At 58.7% G+C, this 20854-nt stretch overlaps 2 protein-coding genes across 5 annotated transcripts; one reads left to right on the top strand and one right to left on the bottom strand.

Moving 5' to 3' along the window:
* Nucleotides 1–105: 105 nt before the first annotated feature.
* On the top strand, nucleotides 106–4380 carry CHRNB2 (cholinergic receptor nicotinic beta 2 subunit). The gene is made up of 6 exons (XM_072846894.1): nucleotides 106–624; nucleotides 1292–1437; nucleotides 1541–1585; nucleotides 2084–2193; nucleotides 2308–3268; nucleotides 4049–4380. The coding sequence occupies exons 1-6, from the start codon at nucleotides 582–584 to the stop codon at nucleotides 4217–4219; spliced, it is 1476 nt and encodes a 491-aa protein (XP_072702995.1). The 5' UTR covers nucleotides 106–581; the 3' UTR covers nucleotides 4220–4380.
* A 2121-nt stretch (nucleotides 4381–6501) lies between these two features.
* On the bottom strand, nucleotides 6502–20502 carry ADAR (adenosine deaminase RNA specific). Of its 4 annotated transcripts, none has more exons than XM_072846623.1 (16): nucleotides 19327–19721; nucleotides 16502–18049; nucleotides 14989–15175; nucleotides 14750–14907; nucleotides 14204–14345; nucleotides 13795–14012; nucleotides 13384–13540; nucleotides 12201–12372; nucleotides 11525–11618; nucleotides 9986–10114; nucleotides 9742–9875; nucleotides 8873–9055; nucleotides 8283–8395; nucleotides 7592–7719; nucleotides 7018–7282; nucleotides 6502–6612 (listed from the first exon to the last, which is right to left on the bottom strand). In XM_072846623.1, the coding sequence occupies exons 1-15, from the start codon at nucleotides 19335–19337 to the stop codon at nucleotides 7042–7044; spliced, it is 3615 nt and encodes a 1204-aa protein (XP_072702724.1). In that variant the 5' UTR covers nucleotides 19338–19721; the 3' UTR covers nucleotides 6502–6612; nucleotides 7018–7041. The 4 variants fall into 4 exon arrangements, 3 of the variants coding, with proteins under 3 accessions (XP_072702724.1, XP_072702725.1, XP_072702723.1); XR_012039743.1 differs by lacking the exon at nucleotides 6502–6612 and adding an exon at nucleotides 7889–8123 and having other exon boundaries at nucleotides 7272–7282; nucleotides 19327–19735; XM_072846624.1 differs by lacking the exon at nucleotides 19327–19721 and adding an exon at nucleotides 20402–20502 and having other exon boundaries at nucleotides 6502–7282.
* Nucleotides 20503–20854: the final 352 nt, after the last annotated feature.

Below are 20854 nucleotides of genomic sequence, written 5' to 3'. Positions count from 1 at the left end.
CGGGACGAGCCCCTCCCGCTCGCCCCGCCCCTGGTGGGGAGGGGTCACGTGGGGGTCACGTGGCGGCCGGGGGCACCGGCGGGGGCACCGGGGGGGGGGCTGCGGCCCGGGGGGCCCGGGGCCTGAGATCCCCCTCCCCGTGTGCGGCGGGGCCGGGAGGGGCTCCGGGGCCCGGGATCTGCCCGCGAGCTCCCGCCCCCCCTCGGTTCCCGCCCCGCTGGGACCGTGCAGGGACCGGGGGCGGCGGGGGCTGGACCCCGGTGGAGCGGAGGGTTGGGGGAGCCCGGACCCCCCCCCCTCCCCGCGGTGTCCCCTGCTCCCCCGGAGTCCCCGGGGCGCGGCGGGGCGGAGGCGGGGGCGGCCCCGGGGCCGGTGACGGCGGCGGTGACGGCGGCGGAGCGGGGGGCGCGGGGCGGCCCCGGCGCAGCGCCCGGCACCGCCTCCCGCCCGGGGCCGCCCCGCCCGGGCCGCCGCCGCCGCCGGCTCCAGCACCGCGGAGAGCGCGGGCAGCACCGGGGACAGCGCCCGGGCAGCGGCACCGGCAGCGGCACCGGCAGCGGCACCGGCAGCGGGCCGCCCCCATGGCGCTGCTCCGCGTCCTCTGCCTCCTCGCCGCCCTCAGACGTAAGTGCCGGGGCCCGGGGGGGGCGGGCACCGGCACCGGCACCGGCACCGGCACCGGCGGGGAGGGGACCGGACCGTGCCCCGGGGCTGCGCCTGTTGCACAGGACCGTCCGGCGCCGCCCCGGTACCGACCCCGCACAGACCCGGCGTGGAGCCCGTACCGGCCCCGCTGCGGTGCCGGTGCCGCCCGCTGCCCCGGCCCGGCCCGTCGACGCTCCCGGTGCTCCCCGCCCCCCCGGGGCTCTGCGGCCCCGCCGGGCCCGGGGGCTCCGGCTGCCCGACCCGCTGCGCCGGGGAGGTGCCGGGGTGGGCAGGGACGGGCAGGGGGTGGTCAAGAATGGGCAGGGGCGGGCAGGGACGGGCAGGGGCGGGCAGGGGCGGGCTGGCTGTGTGGCAGCACCGGGGCTCCCGGCCCTGCCCAGACCCCCCGGAGCTGCCCCTTCCCAGGCACCGCAGCCCCCGGGGTCCCCCCATCTCCCCCCCCCCGGCCCTGAGAGCGGCCCGTGCCCAGCCGTGACACCGGCACCCCGGCACACCCGCCCTCGAGCTGCCAGGCCCAGGCCCCCGGGACGGGCACGGGCACGGGCTCAGCACAGGGAGCGGGGTCCGGACCCTCCCGGGGGGCCCTGCCCGCCGCTGTGGGGCTCAGCCTCCCGCCGCGCCCCAGGGGGCCTGGGCACGGACACGGAGGAGCGGCTGGTCGAGTATCTGCTGGACCCCGCGCGCTACAACAAGCTGATCCGGCCGGCGACCAACGGCTCCGAGCTGGTGACCGTGCAGCTGATGGTGTCGCTGGCCCAGCTCATCAGCGTGGTGAGTTGGCCGGGGCTCTGCTCCCCTGTGCCCCGGGGAAGGGAGGGGGCCCTGCACCCCCCCCCCCCAGCACCCCGAGTAACCGGCCCCGCTCTCTCCGCAGCACGAGCGGGAGCAGATCATGACCACCAACGTCTGGCTGACCCAGGTGGGAGCCCTGGGCTCTGACATGGCCCTGGGGTCCCCCTGTCCACCCGGTCCTGGAGACCCCCCCTGCACCCTGCCCCGGGACCCCCCCTGTCCTCTGGACCCCCCTGCACCCTGCCCTGGGACCCCCCTGTCCTCAGGATCCCCCTGCACCCTGCCCTGAGCCCCCTGCACACTGCCCTGGGACCCCCCTGTCCTCAGGACCCCCCTTCAGCCTGCCCTGAGCCCCCCCTGCACCCTGCCCCGGGACCCCCCATGTCCTCGGGACCCCCTTCACCCTGCCCTGAGCCCCCTGCACCCTGCCCTGGGACCCCCTGTCCTCAGGACCCCCTTCACCCTGCCCTGAGCCCCCCTGTCCTCGGGATCCCCCTGCACCCTGCCCTGAGCCCCCCTGCACCCTGCCCTGGGACCCCCCTGTCCTCAGGACCCCCCTGCACCCTGCCCAGGCCCCCCCATACAGCCTGTGTGGGACCCCCACGTCCACCCCGCCTGTCCGCAGGAGTGGGAGGACTACCGCCTCACCTGGAAGCCGGAGGACTTTGACAACATGAAGAAGGTCCGCCTGCCCTCCAAGCACATCTGGCTGCCTGATGTGGTGCTCTACAACAAGTAGGTGGTTTTTTTTGGGGGGGCCGTGCGTGCCCCAACCCTATCGGGGCTTGGGGCGGTGCCGTCACACCGCTGGGGCAGGGCCAGGGCTGACGGCGCATCCCTTCGCCCCAGCGCCGACGGGATGTACGAGGTCTCCTTCTACTCCAACGCGGTGATCTCCTACGACGGCAGCATCTTCTGGCTGCCGCCGGCCATCTACAAGAGCGCGTGCAAGATCGAGGTGAAGCACTTCCCCTTCGACCAGCAGAACTGCACCATGAAGTTCCGCTCCTGGACCTACGACCGCACCGAGATCGACCTGGTGCTGAAGAGTGAGGTGGCCAGCCTGGACGACTTCACACCCAGCGGCGAGTGGGACATCGTGGCGCTGCCGGGACGGCGCAATGAGAACCCCGACGACTCCACCTACGTGGACATCACCTACGACTTCATCATCCGGCGCAAGCCGCTCTTCTACACCATCAACCTCATCATCCCCTGCATCCTCATCACCTCCCTGGCCATCCTCGTCTTCTACCTGCCGTCCGACTGCGGCGAGAAGATGACACTCTGCATCTCTGTCCTGCTCGCCCTCACCGTCTTCCTGCTGCTCATCTCCAAGATCGTGCCGCCCACCTCGCTGGACGTGCCGCTGGTGGGCAAGTACCTCATGTTCACCATGGTGCTGGTGACCTTCTCCATCGTCACCAGCGTCTGCGTCCTCAACGTGCACCACCGCTCGCCCACCACGCACACCATGCCGCCCTGGGTCCGCACCCTCTTCCTCCGCAAGCTCCCGGCGCTGCTCTTCATGAAGCAGCCGCGGCAGAACTGCGCACGCCAGCGCCTGCGCCAGCGCCGGCACACCCAGGAGCGTGCCGCCACCGCCACCCTCTTCCTCCGGGCCGGTGCCCGCGCCTGCACCTGCTACGCCAACCCCGGCGCTGCCAAGGCCGAGGGGCTCAATGGCTACCAGGAGCGGCAGGGGCAGGCGCCGGCCCCCGCGGCCGGCTGCGCCTGCGGGCTGGAGGAGGCGGTGGACGGCGTGCGCTTCATCGCTGACCACATGCGCAGCGAGGACGACGACCAGAGCGTGAGTCGGGGCGGGCAGGGGATGTGGGGTACAGGCAGGGCTGTGGGGTACAGGCAGGGCTGTGGAGTGCAGGCAGGGTTGTGGGGTGCAGGCAGGGCTGCGGGATGTGGGCAGGCCCGTGGGGTACAGGCAGGGCTGTGGGGTACAGGCAGGGCTGTGGAGTGCAGGCAGGGTTGTGGGGTGCAGGCAGGGCTGTGGGGTGCAGGCAGGGTTGTGGGGTGCAGGCAGGGCTGGGGGATGCATGCGTGGCCATGGGGTGCAGAGCGCGTGCACGGCTGCACCACAGGAAGGGACGTGCACCGAGGGGGTCCCTGCCCGGCCCCATGCCCAGGGACCCCCCGCAGCCCCTGCCCGGGCAGGGGGCCCGGCCCTGGCCCCCACCCCACCGCCGCGGCCCCAGCCTGAAGCAGTTGCTCTGGAATCCCGGGAGGCTCCCGGGAGGCCCGACCCTGCGCGGCACCGTGAGGCTGCAGATTTTGGTGGAGCCGGCCCCAGACGGGGCTGCAGGGCCGGGGGACGCTGCCGCCCCCCCCCAGGTCATCACCGGGGAGATGAGTTTCCCGGGCTGGGCGGCACGGGTGGCAGCGAGGGGACCGAGCCCCGCGGGGCCCATGGCAGGCTGGCAGGCAGCCCTGGGAGCTGCAGTGCTGACGAGCAGATTCGGGGCTCTGCGGTGCTGCCGAGCTCCCGGTCCGGTCCCCTGCCAGGAGCGGCACAAGGCGGTGCCGGGTGATGCCGGAGGCCCTGGCCTGACCCGGCATCTCTCCCGGCCCCACGCAGGTGAGCGAGGACTGGAAGTACGTGGCCATGGTCATCGACCGCCTCTTCTTGTGGATCTTCGTCTTCGTCTGCGTCTTCGGCACCGTCGGCATGTTCCTCCAGCCCCTCTTCCAGAACTACGCCACCAACTCCCTGCTGCAGCTCGGCCAGGGCACCCCCACCTCCAAATAGTGCCGGGGCGGCCGCCCGCCCTCCCCGCCGGCCCCAGGGACAGCGAGGGACCGCGGGCACCGCACCCTCTCCCCGCCGCCGAGCCGGGGGCCGGCCGGTCCCGGAGAGCCGGGTGCTGGGCTCCAGGCAGCCACTGCAAACCAATAAATACTCACACAGGAGGGGGCTGGTTCATTTTGGCGTCGTTTCATCCCGCACCGCTCCCCGCAGGCAGGAGAAAGCAGGAGGCAGCCGGGGCTGGGGAGGGCTCCGGCTCCCCGCGACCAAGGTAAGAGGCCAGGGAGGGATCGGCTCTGGAGGAGGAAAATCCCCGCTCCCGAGGGAGGGAGCGTGGTGGGGCGCAACCGGCCCCACGGGGACGCGCCTGACTCCCTCCCACGCTCCCGGGAGCACCGGCCGCTCACCGCCTCTCCTCCTGCCGATGCAACGACGCGGGGCCGTGGGCCGGTGCCCCAGCCCCTCGGCGGGCAGCCCCCGGCCCCTGCTGGCCCCCCGCGCCATCCCTGGGGCTCCCGGGAGCCCGGCAGAGCCGTGCTGACGCAGCAGAAGCGGAGGCACGGGGAGGAGGATGGGGCTGCTCTGCTCCGGCTCCTCGGGATGAGCTATTTTTAGGCCCTACCTGCGGGCAGGGCCAGGGCAGCGAGCGCCGGGGGCTGCTCCATGCTCCGGCGGTGCCACCGTCCCCTGCTAAACTCCAGGCTCAGCCCGCTGGAGCCGAGAGCAGCCGTGAGACGAATTGTGTGAGGAAAAGGAAAATAAGAAGTTAACCACAACTCGAGCCGGGAGCAGCCGGCAGCCAGGCCCCCGCCGTGGGTCGTGCAGGGGAGCCGGTGCTCGCAGGCAGGAATTGGCCTCATCGGGGAAAACCGAAACGGAGAGTTTGCTATAAATACCACTAATCCGCCGTGCCGGGGGGAGCGTGGCGCAGACAGGGGCTGGTGGCACGCAGCGCCAGGGGAAGCCGCATGCTAGAAATGAATTTAAATCCCAGCATTTCACCCGGCCAGAGAAATCCCAGGCTGCTCCAGGTGATGCTCCTGGGCCTCCTCCTCTCGGGGGTGCACCCTGAGATTGCACTTATGAGATTGCACATTATGAGATTGCACAGTGCTTAAATTTTAAGAGCTTTGCCCCTAAAGCCGCACGCTGCCAGCCCCGCACCAGGGCCTCGTCCCACTTTGTCCCACCTCTGCATCCCCTCTGCTGTCGGTGCGGCTCGGGTGAGTGCAGGACAGGGGGGTCCCGCCGAGCCCCAGCGGGGAGCGGAGACCTGCGAGTCCTGGGAGAGCAGGAGGGTGCGGGGAACACAGCAGGAGCCCCGATAGCCCCAGGCACGGCACCCTGAGCAGCTGGCAGCACAGCGGGGGGGCCACTGCGGACAGAGGAGCCCTCATCTCTGTCCTTGTGCCGTCACTGCCGCCGGGACGCCGCTCCATGCGCAGGGGAGAGCAGGATGCCGAGGCTGTTGCCGCCCCTCACAGCTCTGCACCGCAGTCAGCGTGAGGGCTGTCCGGCAGCTGCGGGCAGGGCGAGCCTGTGACTGCGAGCCTTTCAGCAAGCATTTAACCTGCTTGGCCACAGCACGTCTGCCCACTGGCATCCTTTCCTGCTGCGCGGGGAAGAGATGCACGAGCCCCAGGCACAGCCAGAGCCGGGGCCTCGCTCCCCAGGCCGGGCTCCCCCAGTCTCCGTGGGAGAGATTCTCCTCTTCTCCAAACTTCTCCTCTTGGGTTTGGGCTACGCTTCCATGCTAACCGCTTCGTGGTCTCTTTGTCCGATCTCACTGGCGTCAATTGTCCCACCCCAGGCAAAGCCGGCACAAGCTGTGCCTCGGGAAAGGGGCTGCTCCCCAACATCTAATAAACTTGCTGTCGGATGGGAACAGCGTCTTTACTTCTCACCTTCTACAAGCGCGTCTGGCGCGTGGTCGAGCTCAGACGTAAGCAGACACACAACACGGCCCGCAGCCACCAGCCTCCCCCGTGCCCTCGCAGGGCTGGAGAGGAGACCCCCATCCCAGAGCCAGAGGTAGGGGAAGGAGCCAGGAGAACCCTGCCCCGTCATTTCAGGGTACACTCAAGCCCTCCCAGGGCTCAATTCTGCCTGATGAGCCCTTGCTTAAGGCAAGAGGCTTAATTCACAACTGCCGCAGTCCTACACAAGATCACGCATCATTTCGCAAATGGTAACTCACCTCCGTTCCTCTCCCAACCCCACCCAGCTCTACCCAGGGCCCCTCTTTCACTCTGCAGGAATTAACACACCCATGGCACAGAGCCAGCTACAATACAGAAATTTTCTTTTTTATTATTAACGCGGAATGTGATGCTGGTCCTGCCGGCTGTCTTGCAGAGATCAGTCCCGTGTCCCAGCTCAGACGAGAGGCCAGCCACCTTCCGACAGAGACACATAAAACCAGCCAGTCAGCTTTTTTTTTTTTTCTCAAAAGAGAAAATTTGCCTCAAAACCTGCCAGAGGGATCTGTAGTGCACAGTCCAAAGGTTTCAAGCTCACAGTCTGAGAATCCCTCTGGTTTCTTGTGCCTTCTTTTAAAAAAAGAGGAGACAAAAACATAAAAGCAAACAGGGACTGAGCCTGCCCTAGCTTAGAAAAAAAAAAGACAGTAATTTTCATGCATTTTTTAAAAAGAGAAAGGGCAGGGTCTCAGAGTAACAAGAGCAGAGAGAGAAGGCAGCCAGGCCTACAGGGGAAACTGCTGCACGCTCCTGATTCCGCTTCAAAAAGAAGGTGGTGAAAGAAAGACGCGTACACCCATGCACACGCCTGTGCACACTCACCCCCCCCACACGCAGGGCATCTCATTATGCATCAGGGAAAGAGAAATTATCTTCCTCTTGGGGTTTGCGGATCCAGCTGCCGTAGCCCATCTCTTCCAGCGTGCTGAAGAAGCACTGCTTGGATTCTTGGTAGGCTGTGGCTGCCTCCTTCGCATCCGAGTACACCGAGAGGTTCTGCAGGTCTTTGCAGTTGTTCTTGGCACACAACTGCTGGAACAGGGCGAACATTTTCCTTTTGGACACACGAGATACCTCCAGCTTCGGTCTGGGAAGGGAGACAAAGGCAGCAATGAAGGACACGACACCCAGAAGAGCGAAGAGGAGCAGGGGGCAGAGGGAAAAAGCCACAATGGGACGCCTGCGAGATCTCTTGGCTCAGCAGGGCTCTGTTGTAGGGTCCAGGCTGGGCAATATTTTGTTTTGCTTCAAGAGCGCTCGCTTACGTCAGTTTGAAATTCCTCTCTCCAACCCTCCCCGCACGTAAGGTGCTGTAACAGTGCAGAGCGTACTCGTCACTTCAGAGCTGCCCCCCTTTCCCCATCAGAAAAGCAGCGTCAGGAAAGGCTCTCCTTACCCGTCTACTTTCCCTTTTGTGCCATCCAAGACTTCCACTTCGCTTTCATCAGCAAGACACCAATTCACCGAAGACTCCTTCGTCTTGCCCGTCTGCCTCGCAGAGTCGTATACGCTGACTCGCCCAACCTGCGCAAGAGGTAAGAGGGTTTCTTAACACCGGTTAAGAGGTAAGGGGAGCCTCTTGCCAGGGGACTGGGCACACGGCACCCACCACCCCGCGCTCGCCGGTGGCAGAGCCTAGTGTTTACTTTCCACCCCAGATGCTTGGTGCTTTGTGTGTTAAAACCTCAGTTACCCCACACTCAAGGTCCCCCGCTGCTGCTGCTGTTCCTTTCGAGGCAGTCACGCTAGGTCTGATCTTATCTGGGACACGTGAAATCCAAGGAGCTTCTGTCCCCTGCAGGCAGGGGTTCAGCTCATCCCAAACTCCCGAGAGCAGCAAGCACTAGGTTCTTACTAAGCTGAAGGCTACAGGGGCGACCTTGGTCTCCTTTTTCCCAGAGGAAGTCATTGCCAGTAAGCCCCAGACACTGTGGGATGACACAAAGCGGGCAGGTTTCTGGCCATAAGCCTCCTGACCCCGGCTGGAGAGCTTCCGCCAGGTGACCCCCCTGCAGAGTGAGGCCCAAACCCAAGGGCGGAGGTGGAAGGGGGGACGGAAAGACGAAGAGGTGCCCAGCCCGCGGTACCTCAGGATGATTAATGCGATACGGAGCCTGGAGCTTTTCCTGCAGCACGTTCCCATCTCTTGCCACGCGGCAGCAGATCGCACGGGTTAAATGACCCTGACTGTACAAGTAACCTGTGAAGACAGACGTGAAGGCATCAGGAAACAGGAACAGCACGGGTGACGGACAGGCCGAACCCCGAGAACCACAGCGCTTCTCACAAGCTCCAGAAAGCTCACGGCCACGTAGATCAGCAACAGCTATGCGTACCCTAGATGTGTAAGATGAAGGTTTATAGACTACAACATTTCTCACCGAAGGCACAAACAGGCAATTTTTGTCTCACCCCCCTAGATCACATGCGCCTTCTAAAAATCAAGAACCTTGGAGAAAAACCCACTCCACCCACAGCATAAAATCCACAAACTCCCTTTTCACTTCCAAACAGCACAGCTCTGCCAAGAACGACGTTTCAGTCTGTTACTCCTACAGCCTCCACAAACAAGCTTTTCCATCGCTTGGGGAAGGGAGGTTACTTGTCGCTGCAGCCCAGTTCTAAGGAGCGGGGCAGCACATTCCTCCCAACCCAGAAAGGACGGCGGGTCTCATACCGAGTGTAACAGAGCTGAGATAAACCGGTTCTATGAAGTGTGACAGCAATGCCCCTTGCAAGCCAAGTATATTCCAGCGTAAGATTTTGTCGCTGCAGGACATGGTTCGCAACCTCTCCCCGTGCTGGATCCCATCCCACGTGGGCACAATGTCACTCGACTCCACGGGAATGGTACCTTCCCCTGCACAAGAGAAGAAGAAAAGCTTTTCTGTAAAGACTCAGATACTCAATAAATGAAAACCACATCAGCAACTGCACAAGAAGCTATCTTCTACGCACAGGCATGGAGTGACCTCTGGAGTCAGTCTGTCTCCGGGTCTGGGGAACATTTTAGTATCACATGAAAAAGGGAACTCGGTACTGATGACAGACGAGTCATTTTTCACATGGCTGAAGCAGAATGAAACAGTGCTTGAAAGGGAGGTCCGAGACATACAAGCTTTGCAGCAAACCTCAGCTGTACTCTTGCTAGTGTGGCAGTCCAACAGGCAGAGTGGGGAAGGAGAAGGGACTCCCTTCAATGCCCCCATCCCTTTTACCCACCCCCTTTGGTTCCCGAATGCTTCAAATCATAGAATCATAGAATGGTTTGGGTTGAAGGGACCTTAAAGATCATCTAGTTCCATCCCCCCTGCCATCGGCAGCGGCATCTTCCACTAGACTTGCTCAAAGCCCAATCCAACCTGGCCTCGAACACTTCCAGGGATGGGGCACCCACAGCTTCTCTGGGCAACCTGTTCCCGTGCCTCCCCACCCTCAAATGCCACCACAGCCCCACAAAGAGAAGGGTAAGGAAACTGGAGCTCCAGAAAGGCCCAGAGGAGAGGACTGGAGCCACCCCACCGCGCAGGGAATGAACGCACTCACCGTTCTCCACCTTGGTCCGCAGCTTGCCTTGTTTGGGGTTCTCAAAGAGAGGCTGATGCTGGGCTTGCCCCACCATGCTCGCCTGATCGCTGCAGGATTTATCAAAGAGCGCCCCGTCTCCACAAGGTGCTGTGCTAGAAAACAAACGCTCCCCAGGTTAGCACTGATTCTCAGAAAACAGCCAGGGCCAGGGGTGCGATAGTGGTGCTGACACCGGTCGCTCCCTGCACAACCCCGCACAAACCTGACGTAGAGGTGAAAGGTAACGTTGCTCTTTATTTTGAGTCTCTTCCCTCCCGCTGGCTCAAAAATGCTCTCTTCTGCAGAGGAAGCATTAGATGGGTCATACTTCATCAGCTCACTATAGAGAAACCTGAAAATAACAACATCACATCAAAAGACTGCTTTGCTCCTCAGACAAGGAGCACTTCAGTCCAACCACTGCCCGTGCAGGGTCCGTGCTCTGTCTCTCTCTGCCCCTGGTCCTGCTGCACGGGAGAACGAAGACCAAGAGTCACGGCTGAGAACACTTAGAAGCCAACAAATAACATTTGATGTTACATGAAAGGCAGGAAATAAAGGAGATTTCCTACCATGCAGAGGACACGCAATAGAAAATAAGCATTCTGTCAGGTGAGCAGGGGGAAGCACTGGCAGGAGAGGGAAAGGAGCCTGGCTGGCTGCTGCTTGCGTGCATCTGATCCAAGTGTGAAGAAGACTTCAAGGTTGTTAACCTAGCACCTTTAGTCAGCACCAAGTTTGCATTAAGAGTAAACAGCCCCACGGGCAGCTGAACGCAAGTGATATTATTAGCACAACCCCACGATCTGTTTACAATGACTGGGTCTTTTATGGCTGCTTCTGTTCGGGGACAGGGAAAAACCCTGAGGTCTCCAACATAGCGTCAAGGACTAAAGAAAAACTGCAGCTTCGCAGAGACTCCTCTCAAGCAGAGCCTGTGCAGGGACTTATCTGTGCTTATCTTAACTGTTCTCATCTCTGACAGGCTCTGCTGTGCCAGAGCAGCCACGACTCGAGATTAACAGCTGAGACAGACGGTAAGGAAGAGTGCAATCCTCTGACTTTACAGCTTGCTGGGGACCGGCCCTCGACACCTTCCAGTGCTGAGGAATGCACAGAGTAGAGTGGCAGCAGGCAAAGGCTTTAAGAAAGCAGCTGGTTTTGCTGTTCGTAACTGGATGGGCAGACATTAACAAGGCTAGCCCAACTTCATCTCACTTTAGTTTTTAAAAAAATAAAAGCGCCACACTGAATGTTTATAAAGAGAAGAGAACAATTGTGCAGTTTACTGGGAAAAACCCTTTCCAACGGAGGAAAAAGGATTTCTGACTTATCAGGGCAAACACATTCGATATGTTTTCCTGAAGCCTTCTACACCCAGCTCCAGAAAAGCCACAAAGGGACCTGGCCTGCAGATTCCCCAGCGCCTCGGCTCAGAGCTGTGCCCACACTGAAACAGGGCGTTGCGTGCCGGCCAAGCAGCCTCTGCAGGAGGCTTTATTTTAAGTACATCAGATGCGGCCCTTGGGCTCTTGGCAAGTTTCCAGTTCGGTACTAATTTGGGCACCATTCAGGCATGGCCCTTTCTTATCAGAAATAGCTTCCCTCTATTTAACAACACATGGGTAAACAGTAGTGTTAGAGGATCGCAGCCTCTCTCAACACAGCAAGGAACCGTCACAGCTACGACATCCCTCTAGAACGGGTCAGCACCTCTTGGCAGGCCCCTCTCCTTCTCCTTCAGGTTTCCCCCTTGTCTTACCTCACAAAGCCTCTTCGAGAAATGATCTCTGCGTGACAGTCATTCACTGTCTCCCCCTTCAAGCTCAGCTCTTCTCCTTTCACGCAACGATTACCTGAAATAAATAAAAAGGCAAGTGTCAAAGTCAACACAGGAAGAGGGAGGGGTTCATCTTGCTTCAAGTTTTACTTCTTCGGGCTCCTGAGCAGCCGCAGCACCCTGACTATTAAATCATTATCCTGATCCAAGCGGTTAGGAAAATAAAGGGACAAAGAGCATGCGCTACTTTAGGGACAGCAGAGACTTAAATTGCCACAGGTTTAGGGGCAGTGTCCCTTCCCGAGTGCTTTTCAGCCCACCACTCTGGGTGGAAGCGTGGCAGCTAACTAGGAAGGGAGCTAAGGTACATGCAGCTGAGAGAAGCTGGGGGATCTTGTGCTGTACGGCATGAGGAGTCCATGCTCTGATGCGCAGACTAGCACATAGCAATGCAAGCAAAGATTAAGAGCAATATAGCTGCAGGCACATTCGCTTTGTTCTCTCTCTAACCAGATCACTTGTGACACCACGCGAGCCCTGGGAACGCTTCTTGCCCTCCCTGAAGAAGCCTACAGCAAGAGCCATTCCCTAGTCGTAGCTGACAGGGAATTAGCAGGGAAGTGAGAGTTCAGCGTATGCTGGAAGAAGCTGTTCATACCTGTTCCGATGCTGACCACCACTCCCAGGCCCTTGTTTCCTTTCCGCATGATGATGGCAGCCAGGATCTTCCGCCCAAGCAGACTGTGCTGGATGCGAGCAGTGAGGGTGTTGAAGCGCTGGTGGCTCAGCATAGCCATCTGATCGTGTAGGGTACTGCCACTCACGGGGAGCTGCAACGGGGACACAAGACCAGGATTGCTAAGAGATCATGAGCAGGTCATGGAACAAAACGGGTCCAGAAGTAGCTAACCTGAAGCTATCCAAGCAGAAGGCAGGAAGAGAGAAGACATGAGCTACAGCCAGCGCAGTTTTGGGTCGAGCGCACGGACAGCATCGTGTCAAGGGGTGGGTGAAGTTCTTTTAGGTATTTCTGGGAAAACCCTGTCCAACGCTTTGAGTCCTGCTTTGAGCACATCATTAAGAGACAGCAGCAAGCTGTCTTCCTGGCAGCAAGCGAAACGGGCTGAGGAATGGCCTCCCGAGATTGCCAGGGGAAACCCCCATCGCAAAGGAACAAAACCCATCTTGCCTGTTCCCAGAGACTCAGCCAAGGAAATCTGTTACTGGCTTTGGAGGAATTCCTTCTCTGGCTGCCTGTGAGGAGACTGCACAGTCACTCCCATTGCAGACAGGCACTTGTCTCCTCTAGCACTGCTGACTGACAAATCCTCCCTGATGGCTTTTCTATTTAGAGCCACAGCTGCTGTGCTCAGCTGTGCAGCCTGGAACGTGGCTTTGAAGAGATCACAAAACTCTAAGTGTGATTTAAAGCAGTACAGGTTTGGGACAGGCATCCTGACACAACCAGAGCTTTGCTCTTATCTGATGCATGAGTTTTTTTGAGCTGACACACAGTTTTTAATGCAGCATGAAGGAATTTGGAAGGAGGGGAATAAAAAAAAAAAAGTCACAGAATTAAAAATGCTCCACCACAGAAACACATTTCAGTAGCTTGTGGAAGAATCTGATAATTTAGGCCTAAAGCAATGCCAGCGGGAGGGAAGAGTACGTCTGTGCCCTGAGGAAACATCTAACCCACTTCAGGAAAACGTCAGCTTATTTACACCTTCAGAGAACAAAGAGCTTACAGTTGATCTTGAAAGCAGTTTTCTGCTGGACTGAACGGCAGAGGACAGGCAGGGCTACAAAAGCAGTCCCAGCTTTGGAGGAAGAGGATTTACCTCGGTGATGTTCATCCCTTCCATGCGCTCAGTCTTCTCCGTTTCCCCAATCAGGACTCTGAGCGCTGCATCAGCTGCCTCCTGCTTGCCCTGCTTTTTATTGTGTGCAGTTACAGCTGGGAACCAACGGCCTCCAACCTTCGCCTGATAGACAAACCTATAAAGACAGCAGCACAGCTCTGAGAAACCAAGAAACCTGGGGATTTCAGTCCGATTTTTAAATTCTTCTTAAAAGTGGAGAGAGGAGAGGAGTGGAGGTAGCTTATTGTCATCCGGACATAAGGTTTGGCAGAGGCAGCAGCTCGGCTTGTTGCCATCTCGAACTGCATCGGGAATTTTGCGTTCTCTGCCCTTTCTTCAGGACAACGGCAACAGTGCAAAATTTCCTCCTGGACAGATGCAGCTACTTACTTGGGGTCATGGGGAGGTCCTGACTGGTCAATGAGTTTGAACTCTGCGGCAAACCCATTGGAGCGGGCGTATTCCAGCAGGCCGCTGACAGGATTGACATTAAGGTATTTGATGAGCTCCCCAACACCCTTTGCTTTCGCCACCTTAGATTCATCTGGAGTGGGGATCCACGGTCCACCGCTGGGCATGGACTGGTCACCATGGGGCTTCACGACAGGCTAGAGCAGAGTTAGACAGGAGAAGGCTGTTAAATACCGAGCAGCCGGTATTACCGCAGGCCAAGAGCACTCAGCAAACCTCTGCTAGAGCCAGCACGTGACCTTGTGGGGTGAAATCCAGTGAAATATGAAATAAAGGAGGGGGGGACCCAACCCAAAACACTTGGGTCTTATAAAGAAGCTCTTTGTACCTGTTCAGGCAAGACATGGGGTACAGACTCTCCAGAAAGAATCTTCACAGCAACTTCTGCTGCCATTTGCTTTGCTCCCTTCTTGCTGTTTCCTACCACAGCAGGGAAAATTTGGTCACCCATTTTCACACAGTAGCTGAACCTGACAGGACATTATAGCATATGAAAAGTGTTAAGCATAGGTGTCTCGATCTGTTTATTATCCCCTTCTCCCAGTTCAAGTTAAATCCTTCTGGGTTATCTCCAATTTAAATCTACCACGATGGCCCTAAATACTCCCAGTAGAGCACTACCAGGTAGAGTACAGGACTGGAACCTGTTCCTGGTCTGGTAGAAGAAACAGCTTCCTTTCTCTGAGAAAGGGCTTTGGGTTTGGTCTCTTTCTGGAGGCAGATGTCTTGGAGGAGTCATGCCCAGACTCCTCGGATAAGAGGAGCGCTCAGTTAGGTCAGTGACGAGTCCAGGAACGTGGGTAGCGTGCTGAAGAGGAAGGACAGTAAAGAAAGGGTTTCTATCCTCCCCAAAGCTGACAACAACATGCCATACCTAGGATCATGAGGTGGGCCCTCCTGAGAGAGCATCTGGAATTCAATTGTGTTCCCCGATTTTTGTCCATACTCCATTAATACGCTGATAGGGTGCTTCCCAGGAAGCAGGTTGAGATGAGCTGGCGCAGACGATGGCTCTGGCTCTGGATGCAAAGGCTACAGCAAGAAGATGGAGGAAACCAGTTTCAGACTAAACACTCTTTGACCAGCCTCACAAGAAAAGAAAACAAGACTCACCAGTTCCGCTTCAGAGCTGTCAGAGGGAAACGGCTCTTCGCATTTAATTCCACCATGTCTTCCATTCTCCGCTTCACTCATCAGGACCTTCATAGCGTTAGCTGCTGCCTCCTGTTTAGCGAGTTTTTTGCTCCCTGCTTCTGCTGGTGGGAATCGGCGCCCATTAATCACTGCCTGGAACTTAAATCTTTGAAAGAGAAAACCAAAGAGGTAAATAGAGAGGCAGAAGCGTGGTCTTCTCAGAGCAAGCAGGTAAGGCTGCTCTTGGAATTCAAGTGAGAAGGAACAGCTAGCTCCTGGCTGGGAGAGCAAACCCAGGCTGACATGTGCAGAAGACAAAAATACTGAGGCTGCCCTGACAGCTCTGCATCTGGGCCTCATTTCATCGCATTTCCAGAGCTGTTCATGACAGAGGAGCAGCTCCAGATTTTGTTCTGAAGGAACAGGATGAATTGCCCTGCTCCACAAGCGCCAGAAACGTGCAATGGCTGCATGCAAAGAGCAGTTCGGTTACGCCTCCTGCACAGGGATGAAGAAAGCTTAAAAGCAGCCTGTGCTGTTCCATCTGCACCTGGTCATTTGGGGTCACTCGTCCCTCCGGCATTTTCCCTGGCTGTTCAGTGCGTTCACACCATCTCAGAGAGGTGCTGCCTCACGTAAACCTCTTGCCTGCGATGTTTCCGTCTCTCTCCTCCCTGTGAACTCTAACAAACACAGCTTCTCTTCCGTCCTCCAGCCCTATGCAGAGGAAACCTGCTTCCAACGAGAACAGGTCAAACCAGATCGGGAGAGGGGTTACGGGGCCGAATCCATTCAGATCCCTCCTTACAAAAAAAAAAAAAAAAGGCAAAAAAAAAAGCGCCTGGGACTCCATCTTTAGAAATTAGGCCAATTTTCCTGTCTAGCGGATCTATTGACATATTCCAGTGTGGCACATATGGTGCTTTTCACCGTCTTGCTGGTGGCTCAGGAACAGCCACAATTTAGCAAGGGGAAGCAGGACTCCAGAGAGTGACTCCGCAAACCCTACTGTCGTGCTACATGCTCTGCTCACAGAGGTCGCTCTGACCTGCTACACCACAGAAATGTCCAGAGTGGGTTCACCTCGTCTAACCCAAGATATCTGCACCCAAGCACTTTGTTCTGGGCTCCCTTTACACCACTTCCAGGGTGAGAGCATCTTGAGAGGTAGCTTAGAAATACGAGTTTCTCCCTATACAATGAAACTGCAAGCCAAGTGATTAAATCGGACGGGACCTAGCTAAAGAGATGAATGCCACCTTCACTGCTCAGAATGAGGTGCAGGGTTGCCAGAACTGGGCTACCTGGGGTTAAATTTTAGCCTTGTTTTGTTTTTTTTTAAGCTGCTGCAAGAAATCAACCAGGCTAATCCTTCTGAAATGAAGTAAACGTGAATGAGCAGGCTCTTCAGGATGAAGTTGAGTGGGTGAAGTCAGCTGAAGTCAGATCATTTTAAGCAAGACAGCTCAGGAAAGGTAGGAAATTTTCTTACCGTGGCTCGTGGGAGGGTCCACTCTGCTCCAACATGGCAAACTCACAGTGCTGGTATGTGTACTGGGAATATTCGGTAAGGCCACTCACCGGGTTCTTCTCCTGACAAGCCATCAGTTTCTCTACGGGCGTACATGGGAAAGCAGCTTCAAACTGGGCAGCGTAACTGGGGGAAGACTGGGAACTCATGATGGATTCTGACTCATCGGGCTGCTTGTTGATAGTGTTCAGATTATCTGGGATATCATCTGTGGCCCACTTGCCGTTTTCAGAGTTATCATAATTACTCAAACTGGAGAATACGGGCTTAGTGTCCTCAGGCAGGGCTGCTTCCGTGTCACTGGCATCGCTCTGATCAGTTTGCCCCAAAGGCTGCTGTCCGTTTTCTATACTTTCTTCTTCCGATGTTGTCACTGCTGGTGAAGCTACAGTCATCTCCTGGGAACATGGAGGAACAGAGGAAGGTGGAAAACCTGACTCAGGTGTGGGATCTGGTGTCTGCGTTACCACGCTGGCTTTCAGCCTCATCTGCATCCGCTCGCGTTTCCTGTCTGTCAGGGACCACCGGGGGGGGTTTGTGTTCTGCTTGTGGACATCTCCCAGCTTTTCCAGAGCGCTAAGAAAGGCGTTAACGTCCTTGGCCCTCGTAAACCCAATGTTCTTGGCGAGGTTGAGTGCCGTTGTTTCTGCCACGCTGAACAAGTAGTTGCAGATTTTCTCCTTCGTCTCAGCCATCATGGGATCGGCGTCTCCCGAGCCAACTGCACTCCCCTCTCCTCCTCTGCTCTCACAAGCAGGATCTGTGCGACCGCTGCTGTGGTCAGCGGGGCTTCTTTCTCTCCCTGCGCTTGCACTGGCAATCCTCCACAGCGGCGGTGTCTCCCCACCTTTGTGCAACTTGCCTTCTCGGAAGAGTTTATACAAAACACGGTTGACCTCTTTCTTTTGAGTTTTAAGTTTACGTGCAAGATCATGAACCGTACAAGTCTTCCCCTCCCCAAGCTGCCTGAAAATCGTCAGAATTTCTTGTTCACAGTCTTGTCCAGCAAGAGACAGTCTCTGGAAATTCAGCCTGATGGCGTCAGAATCTCTCTCCGAGTCCTCCTGACGATGGTAGCGAGGAGGACAATAACGTGGCGAAGTTTCTACCCACGGACGCTTGCTGGAGAACCTATGCCATCCCGCTCTGCTCTGGCTGGGTTGCCATCTCTCTGCAGGAGCCGGTGCCACAGCTCGCACGCCTCTGATGTGTGATTCGTCGTGTGATCCCTGTCCGTGAAGCAAATAGACTTCCGTGTCCTGCTCTGTTAGGAACTGCTGGTGTAAAAAGGTTTCCCGATTAGTTTCTTGTGGAGTATGAGGGCGGTTAAAAAAACCTTGATTAGTGCTGGGGCAGTTACGTCTTGACCGGGTAAGATACGAGCCTCTGCCTCGACCAGCGCCTCTGTTCATAGCGCACTGCTGGGACACACATGTGAATCGGACCGCTTGCACGCCAGGAGAAGGGGAGCTGCGATTCACACTGCACTCTCCCGTCCTGAACAGGCGCCTGCCAGGAGGAAAAACACAGGAATTCAGAACCTATTTACACAACTATAGGATTCCAGAAATGCAGTTTAAACAGCGTCCCTGCCACCGAGGCATTTCAAGCACCTTCACCTCATCAAGCTTTCCTGTTTTCTACCGAGTCTAAATTATTCCTGTATACACAAATAGCAAACTCTGTGTCTGCCCAGCACAGAAGCCAGCAGTCAGGAATCACAGGTGAAGTAAACCACAAGAAACAGCTTTAATAAGATCGACCCTCTGTTCCTGTTGGACTGAATTTCAAGCTAGCTGCACAGGGGCGGCTTGTCTTCTTGTGACACCTTCTGTTGAAGGCTCAACCTGCGCTTCCGAAACACGAGCGAGTTTTACTTCTCTGCCCTGAGGGAGAGAAGAATCTCAGGCCCGCTTTGCGATCGGAGAAACGGGGGCACAAGGGGGTGAAGCAGCACAAGGGGGGTGAAGCAGCACAAGGGGGTGAAGCAGCACAAGGGGGGTGAAGCAGCACAAGGGGGGTGAAGCAGCTCGCATGGTCACACAGGACAGAGCTGCAACAGGCTTGCAACAATTTTCAGACTCATGGCTAAAAAAGTCTGAAACTCCAGATGTGCTTTGCTTCCTGGACATTACGTGACCCGTAGACATAAAGCATCACGCCACAGGGGAAGTAAAGCGATAACACAGAGAGAAATTGGATAGGTGTGCAGCTGGCAATGGTACAAAAAGTTTTTTAGGACTGTAGCCCAAATTTCACTCATATCACAGACAGTTGTGCCACCCCCCTTGGGTACAGGACATAAGTCTAAGCTTTTAATACGCTTTTTAAAAATAAGCAACCCAGTGCAGGATATATTCTAGTTCTTTGACAACAGCTGGTTGTGAAACGGAGTGGATAAAAACATGCAACCGATACCTGCTGCTAGGTCCCTGTCCTACCGTCCTCCTGGTGACCTCTTTAAGTCGCCCATCTTCATAAGGACGGGTTTCCTGATGCAAGTCTTACCTTCACAGAGCTCCCTATCTTCATCAAACACACCTCAAGGCCAACTTAAATTTCACTTTCATTAAATGAGTTCATTAAGAGCCTCCAGCTGCACCCAGCTGCCACCCTCGTGACTTATTTCACCAACTCCGCTAAACGCGGGCTCCACGCGCGGTGCTGGGGAGGCTCAGTGCAGCACGGGGGGGCCCGCTGCCCCCCTACTCAGTGCACTCGTTTTAAAAGTGACCCCTGAGCCGAAGGCAGGACAGAAAGAGAGGTTTTTAAAGAAATGCTCTTACCTCAGTCTCATCCAGACACCAAATTCTCTTATTTTGTAAGAAAATAAACGGAAAAAAGAAACCCCGACCCACAGAACATCTCCCGGGGAGGGGAGGCTGCACCGGGTGGGCTGCGGGCAACCCTCACCCCGGCAAGATGGCTGCGAGCTCCGTTTCGGTTTCGGTTCCCTCAGTGGCCCCCTCCCGGCCCCGCCCGGGGAGCCCGCAGGGAGGGGACGAAAGCCCCGAGCTTCCTTCCCAGCGGCGGCCCCGGCTGAGCCCGGACCGGGACAGCAAACCCCGGAGGGAAGCTCCTTCTCCCGGTCCCTGCGGTGATTTACAGCCCCGGCCAGCCACGAGCTGTCGCTGGGACGGGATCCCGGTCCGCGCCGGAGGGGCGGCTGCTCTCCCGGTTTGGAGAGGGGCTGCGGGAACGGCTGTCACCTTGATCCACACCTCAAAAAAAAAGATCCCAACGAGCACGGCAGGATACGCGCTACCCCCCGTGTCCATCGCTTCCCCGAGCAGGATCACGGCGGGCCGGCGCAGCCAGCCCGCGCCCGCGCCCGGAGACGACGGTCCCGAGCACGAGGGGCTCGACCGGACGAGGTCCCCGGGGCCCGAAGGCACCGTGCGGGAAGGCGGGCTGGGCTGCGGGGCTGCGAGTACCGGGCCAGCTCCCACAAGCCGGGACTCGAGCAGAAGAGCGGCACCAAGGAAAACGCTTTATTCCACGTTCCGCCTGAGAAGCGCGCAGGGGAGGGCGCACCGCGGCCCCGACAAAGCCCCGGGGCTGTTGGGACCCGATCATGCCGCGTCCCCGAAGCCCCCGGGGCTGCCCGCGCTGGAGGCCGAATCGCGGCCTGCGCCCAGCGCGTCCCCATCCCGCCCGTGTCACCGGGCCCGGCGGGCGCCGCAAGAAACCCGCGGGCCCGGGCGGCGGCTGCGCTCCGCCCAGGAGGCCCGTAAACGCCCCCGGCGCTGCCCAAGGCCCGGCGGGGGCCAGGATTTAGCGGCGAGGCGAGGCCGGGAGCCGCCGGGCCTGTCCCTGTCCCCGCCCCCGCCCCGCGGCCGCCGCCCCCCCGCGCCCCCTTACCCCCTCCGCTGCCGCCGCTGGTGCCGCGGCCGGCGCAGGGTGATGACGCAAGCGAGCGCCCTCTCGCGCCTGCGCAGGCCGCAGGCAGCCGCGCGGCGGCCATCTTCCCTCAGGGCAAAGCGCGGCGGCCATGTTTAGCCAGGGCAACGCGTGGCTGTGCCGCCGCCGCCGAGCGCCAGGCGCGGCCCGGCTCACCCGTCCTCGCTCGCTCCGCTGTGAGAGAGGCCGCACAACCCCCCCGCTCCTCCCCCCCCACCCCCCGGTTGGGAGGCAGCAGCCGCTCCCGGTATATCCCGGGGCACCGCCCGCCGCGGCGGGACCGGTCACCCGAGGCGGCGGCGCGCATGTGCACTACTGCGCATGCGCACCAGCCCCGCGGGGGCGCGCATGCGCCCTGCGCGCCGCCTGTGTGTCCCCGGGGCGTCGGGAGCCCCCCCCCCCCCCGATCGCCTC

Source organism: Ciconia boyciana, chromosome 26 (genome assembly GCF_034638445.1).
Source record: "Ciconia boyciana chromosome 26, ASM3463844v1, whole genome shotgun sequence".
Taxonomy (NCBI): domain Eukaryota; kingdom Metazoa; phylum Chordata; class Aves; order Ciconiiformes; family Ciconiidae; genus Ciconia; species Ciconia boyciana.
Note: the sequence above shows the minus strand (reverse complement) of the source record. Positions and strands in the feature narration are given on the sequence as shown.